At 42.8% G+C, this 11,594-nt stretch overlaps 2 protein-coding genes across 8 annotated transcripts in view; both read right to left on the bottom strand.

The window, feature by feature from the left end:
- The window catches only part of nrn1la (neuritin 1-like a), a gene marked incomplete at its 3' end in the record, with an annotated part of 65,943 nt that extends 62,261 nt beyond the window's left edge, over window positions 1–3,682 (bottom strand). Inside the window, exon 1 of the mRNA XM_079502370.1 lies at window positions 3,574–3,682. Coding sequence (XP_079358496.1) covers window positions 3,574–3,631 — 58 coding nt within the window. The 5' untranslated portion in view covers window positions 3,632–3,682. The remainder of the gene's footprint in view (window positions 1–3,573) is intronic.
- A 412-nt stretch (window positions 3,683–4,094) lies between these two features.
- Window positions 4,095–11,594, bottom strand: part of edc4 (enhancer of mRNA decapping 4) — a 62,649-nt gene continuing 55,149 nt past the window's right edge. For all 7 annotated transcript variants that reach the window (XM_079500620.1, XM_079500625.1, XM_079500621.1 and 4 more), the window contains one exon: window positions 4,095–7,279. In XM_079500620.1, the coding sequence (XP_079356746.1) occupies window positions 7,096–7,279 (184 nt within the window). In that variant the 3' untranslated portion in view covers window positions 4,095–7,095. The remainder of the gene's footprint in view (window positions 7,280–11,594) is intronic.

Genomic DNA, 11,594 nt, shown 5'->3' with positions numbered 1-11,594 from the left:
AAACTATGCTTAAACGGTTAAACCTAACCTTATTCCTAACCGTAACCTCAGCAAACTATGCTTAAATGGTTAAACCTAACCTTATTCCTAACCGTAACCTCAGCAAACTATGCTTAAACGGTTAAACCTAACCTTATTCCTAACCGTAACCTCAGTAAACTATGCTTAAACGGTTAAACCTCACCTTATTCCTAACCGTAACCTCAGTAAACTATGCTTAAACGGTTAAACCTAACCTTATTCCTAACCGTCCGTAACCTCAGTAAACTATGCTTAAACGGTTAAACCTAACCTTATTCCTAACCGTAACCTCAGTAAACTATGCTTAAACGGTTAAACCTAACCTTATTCCTAACCGTCCGTAACCTCAGTAAACTATGCTTAAACGGTTAAACCTAACCTTATTCCTAACCGTCCGTAACCTCAGTAAACTATGCTTAAACGGTTAAACCTAACCTTATTCCTAACCGTAACCTCAGTAAACTATGCTTAAACGGTTAAACCTAACCTTATTCCTAACTGTAACCTCAGTAAACTATGCTTAAACGGTTAAACCTAACCTTATTCCTAACCGTCCGTAACCTCAGTAAACTATGCTTAAACGGTTAAACCTAACCTTATTCCTAACCGTAACCTCAGTAAACTATGCTTAAACGGTTAAACCTAACCTTATTCCTAACCGTAACCTCAGTAAACTATGCTTAAACGGTTAAACCTAACCTTATTCCTAACTGTAACCTCAGTAAAACGGTGCCAAAACCTAACAGGGTACGCACATGCATAAAGTGAGTGGCAAATTGAGTGGCAAAGTGAGTGGCAAAGTGAGTTTAACGCCGTTTAATGCAATCAGACAGGACTTTTCTGTTTGAATGTATGGTCAAGGCCAGAAAGTAGTTTTGTGCCACGCAGTAGGCTTTCCCGCATAACTTCCGGGTATGATGATGATGATGTCACGCACATACCCTCTAATTCATAAACTTAACCCCATGCAGGCATGCAGTAAAACTAAGCCTAACCCTAAATGTATTTCTAATCTTATTCTCAGTAAAACAAATGAATGCAAGAAACGCCCCACCGAGCGGTCCGCGCGTGGTTGTCAGGAATTACTATCATATAGAGATGTTTAACACTTACTTTAGAAAAAGGAATATTGGCCATGCCAGGCAAAAGGAAATAAGGAATATCACTTTACAAAGGATGGAGGACTTAGAGAAAAGGAGTGTGAAAAGCTGGACAAAATGGGAAAGCAGTCAATGCACGGATACTGCTAATAGTACTACAAAACATTATAATGTGTATTAAGCACCAGCACATAACAGGAACGTTGCAATGTCCAGACTGTTCATTTCACTCAAGAGAGTGGAAAACACATCTAATTCTCAGGACTTTGCACCTGCAGTGAAGGAAGCATGGACAGTGAAGGAAGCATGGACAGAAGGAAAGGAGGAAGTACGGATGAGGGTGTGGTCTTGCTAGAACCTGCAGGCTCTTGATGAGATTACTGTGTGTGTGTGTGTGTGTGTGTGTGTGTGTGTGTGTGTGTGTGTGTGTGTGTGTGTGTGTGTGTGTGTGTGCGCGCGCATGTGCGTGTGTGTGTGTGTGCGCGTGTGCTGATACTGCATGCTCTTTGAGTTTCATCTGTGAGGTAACGCAGTTAATGAAGAGCCGCAAGCGGACAGAGGTGGAAGGGTACGGGAGCAGAAAGAGAGAGAGAGAGAGAGAGAGAGAGAGACAGAGAGAGAGAGAGGCAGAGAGAGAGAGAGGCAGAGAGAGAGAGAGAGAAGTTTGGTGGCAGAGACAATTTTCCATGTGACTTTTAAACCTATTTTTAACGAGGAATTGTCTTCCTTATGCCTATGTTGTAGCGGCGAGAGACAGAGAGAGAGAGATAAACTGAGAGAGTAACTGTGAGAGAGAGAGAGAGAGAGAGAGAGAGAGAGAGAGAGAGAGAGAGAGAGAGAGAGAGAGAGAGAGAGAGAGAGAGAGTTGCGTTAGACAATTAAAAGCCAAATATAATGGCTTTGCTTCAAGCAGCAAACCACGGCCACACTGTCCACACAGGCTAGTTGGTGATTCAGGGAGGCTTCAGCAGCAAACCACGGCCACACTGTCCACACAGGCTAGTTGGTGATTCAGGGAGGCTTTCACTCACATGGGGAAACCCACTGAAGCCGTTCTTTGCATTTATAGCTTTCTCAGTCAGACCAATGAATAAAGCCCCTTATATCGACTTCATAATTAAACTTGCTCTGATCTACAGCAACGTTCATGGGCTGGGCAAATAATGCAGTGCGCCAGACAGTAAAACTGAACTGCAACACCGATGGAGAGATATAGGAGGCGATTGATTGCATGAGCTTGGCATTTTTCCTATATGCACCTGTCCTGGAGTCTTGACACTTCAGCAAAAGAAGTCAAGTTGTCAGACAGTGACAGAAGAGTCACAGCCTGGCTGGCACCACACGGTCACCACATCACATTATTATTATTTTCAAGAATACAGTAGGCTACTTCTGCATCAGCCACATCACGTCACAGATGCATCATCATGTTTGTGTGAAGCCAAAGCATTCGAGTGTTCCCCTGGTTCTGCCAGTGGACTACCATCATCATCCCCTGGGGGCTGCTGAGCTGCTGAAGGGGACAGGTGCAATTCATTCATGATTTATTTACGTCGGCATGTTTTTTTTTTTTTCCTTCTTCCCGCGCGCATCCCCGGAGGGCCCCCCCCGTGGCTGTAAGTGTGACATCACCTCGGTGTGTGACAGTGGTGGTGAATTTATAACCATTCACACTCAACGTGCCGTGGGTGGCGTGCATGACTCGTGGTGTGATGCAATGCAATAGTATAGTAGTATAGAATATAGATGATGCGCCGCGGTGCGCAACTCCCCCCGGGGGTTAAAAGCAGTTTAATACGCCACGTGCATTACAACAGAATGTAAAAACAAAAAGCTCATATAAGATTAGGTCTTACGTCGTAACTCGTGTAAGAAAACAACAACGGAGGTTTGCACATTGCACGGATTTAGACTGCAGAGGCTGAATGTGTAGGGGCTAATTCATGAATCAGGAGTGAGTGTGCGTAGTAGGCTACGCGAACGCGAGTACGGGGAGGACCACTATATAGTCAATGAAAACGGTTGCAGCTGCTGCCTACACGAGACACCCTGCACCGCATTTGTCATAGAGCGGTTATAAATGTTGTGCATCGTATTTATTAACGCTGCTGAGTATTGCATCAGGGCAGGCGATATGCCTCACATATCAAATGTGTGACTGAACATGAACTGAACGAACGCACCCCCTACTGCCCCTCAACTTGCTGTTTAAGATACAGCAGCTTTCAGATGGCCACACACAATATTTACGAAAGGTGTATCCTATCAACTATAAGTTGACTAATTGAAGCCACTGTTCCGTTCCGCTACAGTCAGTGTGTAACTTATATACTATGCCAATAACATCTAATTAGACTAATTCTAATTTAATATCACAAGAGTTCAGAAATGACACGACCCCGACCCCCTGCCCCCGAGTGGGCTACGGTTGCATATTATGTTGTGTACTCACCCAAATAGAGAGCAACAGGCAAGATGATCATGAGGCAAGAGTTCACCAACGATGCCATTCTGACCAGAGTTCTCCAAACAGGCGTATAGGCTTCGACGGAAATGTCAAGTTTAACTGTCTGCAACTCACTTCTCAGTCGTATATAACCTAAGCCTACCTAATTTTTGTTTTTCTATTCCTTTCCCCTCTTTCCTTGAAGTGGCTGCTCCTCCGGTGCAAGTTGGGGAGTAAGCTGGTATGAGTGAAATGAGGAGAACATACTCCAGTGTGGAAAAGATACAGACAGTCAGTGCGCTCTGCTTGAAGGGGAGGGCACGTTTCTGCTGAGTAGGACGGTCTTCGATAGCTCCCCAATTAGCTGGAGGAGTGCAGAATGAAGCTAACCCCAGTAGTTTGTTGTATGAATAGTCACCTTTAAGTTGTATGATATGCTAACCGGGCCTATTTTCTTCTCTTTATAGTGGTATAAAATGTTAGTGTATTAGATGGAATAGATTAAAATAAGATATAAACACCATACATTTAACAAGACTTGGTTTTTTTTTATTCCAAAAAAATGCTTAGGGTAAAAGAAACATTGTAAAATATACAACATAATCATCCAAGCACAGGGAAATGAATACAGTTGAAATATGCCACACACACAAATGAAATTAAACCTTACTTAACAAACTAGGAACGGGGGAAAAGCTATAGGCCATTCTGTTGCAATTATGTGCAGGCTTCCTGACATTCTAGAGAAACCTCTGGTGGAGCCCGCGCTGAAGGAAAAAAACAATTCAAAGAAATTTCAAGTTGGTACAATAAAACATGGGCTACCAAAATCACTTATTTACGTGTGTCCTTCCAAAAGTTAAGCCGAATTGCCCTTGGCACAAAAATGTGAAGATGGACGCCACATTTGGACAACATGACTCGTCTACATGTAGTCATGCAGGCTTGCCCAGTGTTTGAAGATCTATTCACGCAGATAAATGTAATATAGATAAAACTGCTATAGATACAAAACAAAAAAACAAACAGTGGGTCACCTCTCACTGGAGAGAAAACAAAAAGGAATTGTGAAGGCAATGTAAATCTAATATAGTGAAGTATTGGTCTGGGCCCAGTTGACATTACTAGGTAGACGGGAAAAGAGTAGCCCATTTTGGGATCCTTGGTTACCTTTTCTGTATTTTACAGAAAAGGTAACAAAGGGTCCCGAAAAGGGGCTAGGAAAAGAGTGACACCAGATATACAGTGGCATTTTTTCATCACAAATCCCAGGACCGGTTATAAAGTCTAGACGACAGAATCCTTTAACCAACTAATGCTCTATGCTGAGGCCAACAAACAAACCAAGGTCTGCAACAGAAACAGGAGAATAAAAGTTGCTCAATCTCTCACACTGCCCAAGGTTCCTTTTGTAAATCGACAAGTGAGAAATAATGCGCGGTCACAAATTAAATGTTTGCAAACCTAAAGCACACATGCTCTCCTCTGCTGTGCCATTTGAGGCTTACTTAACACAATCTTCTTGTATGTAGACACTTTAACTTCAATTTATGTATCCAAATAGTCTGCCATGAACCCTTGTGAACATAAAAATAAAGAAAGACTTAAGGTCCTTGCACACTGCAGCGTTTTTTCAGATTTTTAGCAGTGTTTTTCCGCTGGTTTTGCGTCGTCTGCAAGGACCTTTGATGTCTTAAGTTTGTGTCTACAGGTTCAAATTAGATCAATTGAGAAAAGTACAATAAGGCACTTACCATACAAATTCAATGTAACGGATTCTAAACATGACAACCACATGAACACAAGCACTGAGTATTATACAATCTGCAAAAAAATGGTGGGCAACCTACAGTTAACGACATTCAAAATTGAGATATACAAATTATCATACAATTAAAAACAAATTCCAAAGATGAACAAACGCAAATTTACAACCAAAAGGCAAGTTCTTGAATGTTTTGTTGTAGTTTGAACTAGACTAAAAGAGTCCAATGCCAGGAATGCTGTATGTACTTCATTCAAAACGGTGACGCAAAACAGAAATGTTTACAATTCAAATAAGTGCTGCCCCCTATTGCTACAGAGAAGTAACTGTACATTAAGTTTACAAACATTATTTAGACTTGCCCTTTTAGAAAACGTTGACAATAATTTGTTAGAAGCATTATCTAATGGATAACCATTAGGTTTTTAAGCAAGTAAACATCTCTTACAAATATTGAGGGTATAGAAAAAAGTGGCCAGTGTAATGAAGGAAAAAAATCAGTTATCCTAGAAGAAGTAGTGAATGGTGAGGATGGTCTAATGATCAGATAACCGTATGGAGGTTTACACATGGACGGCAGCCTTTTTGGCTATTGGATTCAATAACTCCCATTTAGAAATTAAGCATTATACATGGTATGCTTTCTAGATACACTTCCTCTGTCAGTACTCATGCTAATGTTTAAATCACACAGAAAGCTGTGAAATGCTTCTAGCGAACAAGATGTAAAGATGATCTCCAGGCCAGGGTATGATTCAAAGACGTTGTGAGGCATGTTTAGTACATATTACTAGTATTAGCCTAAACTATATTCCATAGTATGGCAAAAGTATGACATTTCGCCATAGTGCAATAGAGTATAAATTTAACTTTGTGAACTTTATTCCCTCACTCAGTCATTACCCAACTTGAATGCCTCAAGAATGGCCTGTGTCACTATCATGATTCCAATACACAATCACTTATTTCTATGACGGATATGGGTTAAAAGGAACATAACGGATCATAATAGACAGCAAAGATCAGTCTGGTAACAACAACCAGCATAGCTGAATGTTCTTCTTTTGGAAATCGGCTGATGTCCAAGGTATTATGTCAGGTATCGTCTCCAACTGGCTGGCAGAGAATACCCGAACAGTTAAGTCTCTTCTCACACAGCTTGCGCCTTCATAATTATGATGGGGAAGAAAAGGGATTGGAGAAGTCAAAAGAGACATTTCTCAAGGGAACAATGTATGGATTAACCAAGGCCTGGAAGCATGAACAACAGTCAGTCTCACAGTCACCAAGAGGTAGGCCTCCTAGGAACAATCCCATCATCCATACCAATCCCATCTTTCCTTGCAGTTTTGTCCAAAAAAATAAAAGTTTCAATCTTCCAACTGAAGCACTGTTCACTGGTGCACGGACCACCAGGGACGCCTGGGATGAGAGGAAAGTACATTGGGAAGGAGGAGTAGGACAAGGGCTTACGGGGCCGTCTAGAACTCGGACTACTCGTCAAACCTCTCCGTCCAACAGCTACCATCATGTTCGCATTCAGTCCAGGTTCAAACGTGTATCGACCCCTCTGAGGCAGCAGCAGCAGTAAACATCTACATCCAAATATCCGTTCTGGTGGCTCAACGAGCAGGACACTGCTTGATCTCCTTTTAGAACTACCAGGAATCCCTTTTCTCCTAGTCAGTAACGAAATGATTAAACTGAAAGCAGGATCTTATAGGTCAGCCGCCCCCCCCTCCCCACGCCGAACTCAAAGAAGTCTAGTGATTGACCAGGCCCTGCAACATCATCACTAGGCGCCGTGCCCTCTTGAGGAGCGGGGCGGGGTGGTCCTGCTGTAGGAAGGCAAACAGTTTTGGTCTGGCCTGGGACAACACTGCCGCCATATGGTCTCTGGTCAGAGGGTCGCTGTGGTCCAGGTTCATCACAGCATCGTCCAAGTAGCTGGGCAGAGAAGGACAAAAAAAAGAGAGACGTCATCTTCAAGGTTTTTAGGTTTGATAAGAAGTAATGCAAGCTACCGACTTTGCTAGGGATCGGTGCACTGCGGTTGGAACAACCTGGCCAGAAAGCAGGGGAAAAAAGATGTTACAAATGGCCTCCTCCTGAACCACATAATCTGTTACTGTGGAAAACCCATTGTTTTAAGAGTCAGGCGGCACACCAGAGAAAATTATCTTGACAGAAATAACAATTAACGTGCAGTTGCACTTTGTGGGTACTTTGTGGGATGCTCAAGATGGAATCTCTCCCCCACTGCTTTGTCATAAATGTGTCCTGTTCCCCCACAAGCCAATATGAACCTCATCACTACATTTTTAAGACAGACAGCTGGTGTGTTAGGTCGTTCTGGAGCTACTTTCATTTACATTTTACTCTTTCAAATCTAAAGGGCCATTTGCCTCCCTCTGTACAATCTACCTATTCCCTATCCAATATCACTGCCTGCAGCCACCCCCACCTGCCCATCTCCTGTAGTTGGCATAGGGCCATCTTCTCCAGCACGCACGCACGCACACGCATGAACGCACGCGAGGGCTATCACGTCCCTGTAACACTGCCAACATGCTCTTTGAAGAGACATTTAATGCCCTTGTCCACCAAGCCAGAGGAGAGATATTGATACGCCTAGACCTTTTAAAAATAATACCTTGGGAGGAGATAAGTTGGCTACACATTATTCACCTTTGGTTTTCTGTCTACAGCGCTTTCCTCAGGTCCTTTGAAAAACACCCCACTAAAGTATCAACTGCACAACTCAAGATTATTAAGAAATATTACATGAAAGGGTGTTCTTTTTGCATCAGGGACAAGGTGCTTGTGCCTGTGAAAAATGTGCACAGGGCAGATATGACAATTTTTTATGAAGTTTATACTTTATAGTATAAAAATGGCGGAAATAGCTGATCTACAAGTTTACAACACGTCACAAAGTGACACATAAACTTGTAGATCTGCTATTAAAAAAAGTATGATGATTATGCAATAATAATTGCTGTGGCCTTTCGTTTTGACTGAGAAGGCCACTTCTAAACTGCTGATTCAGAGCAGGCAGGTTGGTCCTCCACTTATGAATTAACCCATTTTGGGCGGGAACCCCTTTTGGTGTTAGCATTACGTTATGCTTTAGCTATTGAAAAATAGCAGATCTACAAGCTCATAGCGCGCCACCGAGTGGCGCGCTACGAGCTTGTAGGTCTGCTATTTTTAACGACTGACATAGAAACATAGCTTTTTCAGAAAACTGTCAGGATGTAGAAGACATTTTTAGAATCTGATCTCAGGTCAAAATGGGTTAAATCAAAGCATGGACATCATGTACTCTGAACATTCAAATACACCCTTCTACCCTTGTCCATCTCTCCTCTCTCCAGATGGTGCAGGGAGGTAGGTAACAGAGCAGCAGCCTATACAGTTTGAACTCACAACAGCAGGTTGACAACTGATGTGAGCCTTGGGCTACTCTGTAAAGGAACTTGGAAATGGTTTATAGGCTGTGTTGGTACTGCGTACGGGAGGGATCAGAGTAATTGGCCAGGATTCAGGACACAGGGCAAAAATCTGAGATCCAGATGATCACATTTAGAGGGGGAGAAAGAAAGCTGAGAACAGACGAAGCACAGCAACGGCGAGGAGAGAGAAGGGAGGACATTATACGGCTATTCAGAGTGGCAAGCATGCTCCCCATACAGCCATCTGAGCGGACAGACGTAATGGGGGTGATGGGGTCAGCAGTTTAGCACCGTTGAACACTGAGGGGAAGAGGCATAATGGAGGATCCAATAAAGATGAGATGGGGAGAAAAGGTGTTGCTAAAGATGGGCTTTGATACTGATGAAGGGCAGGGCGGCACGGAGACAGGACAGCAGGTATTAACCCATTTAGGCCTGACCTCGAAATTTAAAAAAATCTTCTAAATCCTTTTTTTCTGAAATAAATATTTTCACGATTTTTCAAAAATAGCAGACCTACAAGCTCGTAGCGCGCCACTCGGTGGCGCGCTATGAGCTTGTAGATCTGCTATTTTTCAATAGCTAAATTATAACATAATGTTTAAAACACCAAAAGGGGTTCCCGCCCAAAATGGGTTAAAACGTGTGTGTGTGTGTGTGCACGCAAGCAATGCAACATCTGCATTGCACGCACTTCTTCCACTGAAATAATCTTAAATGAACAGTATTATGAAGATGCTAATTTGAATCCCATGCTTTTCAACGACAACCTATCAAACCACTTGTCGTTAGGTGAATCGACCGATGTTGCTGCAGTGCCATTTTCTGCTGCAACAAAAGCGAGCATTACTTCAAAGCTCACTGCAGTAGGATGGCTCAGACCACTTTTATTAAAAGTATTACTGTATAACAATAACCCTGCAAGACATGTTGAAGAAATATAATGCCTTACTGTGGAGCAGAGAACTCGGAGAACTCTCCCCCCAAGGGAAGGCAATTCTCCCAAAGCAGTTCTACTGATTGGACAACAAAACTAATGAAAATATTTTCTTGAATGTATGTACCTGTGAAATACATATCTTGAGTGGCTTTGTAGTGGACTTACCCCCACAAAATACAAATCTTCGGATATTATGTTTGCCTCCTGTATATTTATGCGATTTAAGAGAAAATTGTGCTGGGAATCAGAGTACGCTAGTGAGTCAGCGAGCATTTCAGTGAAGTGGACACAGAGGAATTGTAATACGTATAAAACTTGTTTTTCCAACCAAACTTCGCTTCTTCTGTTGAGACCGGTTATGTTGCAGTGAGGTTTTAAATGTAATGGGTCCCGGGACCCACAGGGGGTTTTCATATTTCCTTTACTCGTTCTTTGATCTCCAAGGGTTATATAATTATAGCTACATTCATTTATGTTCAAATTGTCTGAAAATTAAACAAAATTAGCCGTTCGCCAAGTCCCACCCAAGCCTGTTCTTGGCCAATACCACGTTAGCGACGGTTACTAAGTAAGGTTACTAAGTAAGTAAGTAAGGTCAAGCTTTCAATGCGGGCAAAATGGTTAAGCGGTGTCAAATATATTTGCTGTAGGTTTATCACATCAGGAAAACTCATGCCGTTTTATTTTCGTCTTTTGATAGATTTATAAACTATTTCCCAACTCTCGAGGGGACATCTTGCGAGGTTTCGTTTGTAAACAAGTCGCCACGCTAGCTGCAGGCTCACTAGCCTGGAACTTCTCCCTGGGTTTTCAGGCATAGGGAGGCGGGGATTAGCTCCCGGCCAAAACCGCCGGAGACTCCCTATTAGGGATGTCGGGGGTTAACTGGCTAGCCGGTTAGCTGACCGTTAAGAAATATCCGAGTATGCTTATCAGCTTTACGGTTAATTTGCATAATAATAAATGCGTGTTCTGATCTTAAATCCCTTTTATTTTATATCGTTTTTAGTAATAGTACAACATAAACATTACAGAGACTGTAGTTGTCACTGTACAATACTTTGTGTTGCACACATGCCTAAAATTGCTGTTATTTGCGCCGGCCAGCTTGTCACACTCCAGGCTGCATGAACAGCAGCGCTCGGGCGCTGTTTTCTGCCCCCGCAATGTCCCAAAGTTCTCTGTTGTACTTCAATGGCTAGTTGGCTACAACGGTAGCTTTGCGGTAGTCAAAACTTAAGCGAGTGACAGTGAGACGAGATTAACACAACATGTCGAGTCTTGTCGACCGTATCAATGCAGAGACCTACTTGGCATTATTAAATCCATTATTAGAACGTTTACAGCCGCCGCCGCTTCCTCCTCCTTCTCCCCACACTGGCACGGATAACGGTTAGCCATGTGCTATCGATGTTTGAGGGTTTTCTCTAGAGATGCAACCGATCCGATATTATATCGGGATCGGCCTCCGATCCAGCTTAATTAATGTATCGGAGATCGGATTTGACGCAACCGATACACGCTGCGATACAGGAGGGGGAAACGTGTTTAATGTTTACTACAGTCCGTCCTGCTCAGACAGTGCAGTGAGCGAATCCAACCTCCAGTATGTAGGCCTACAGACTGCAAACAGAGACTATAGAAAAAAGCCCCACTAAGGTGCAATATGCAAGAGAATGTAATCACTTACAGACTTAACACCTAGTATTAGAAGTATAAAGTGTACCCGTCGTCGCACGGATCAGTCAAGTCACTGCATGCGCAGTTCAGTTGTGTGGTGGAGATGATCGGTGGAGACTCGATCATCTCCACAACACAGCTGCGTTCTGACATTGTTGTTGATGAGATTGCTCTTGTAATCCATTAT

Source organism: Electrona antarctica (assembly GCF_951216825.1).
Source record: "Electrona antarctica genome assembly, chromosome: 5".
NCBI lineage: Eukaryota > Metazoa > Chordata > Actinopteri > Myctophiformes > Myctophidae > Electrona > Electrona antarctica.
Note: the sequence above shows the minus strand (reverse complement) of the source record. Positions and strands in the feature narration are given on the sequence as shown.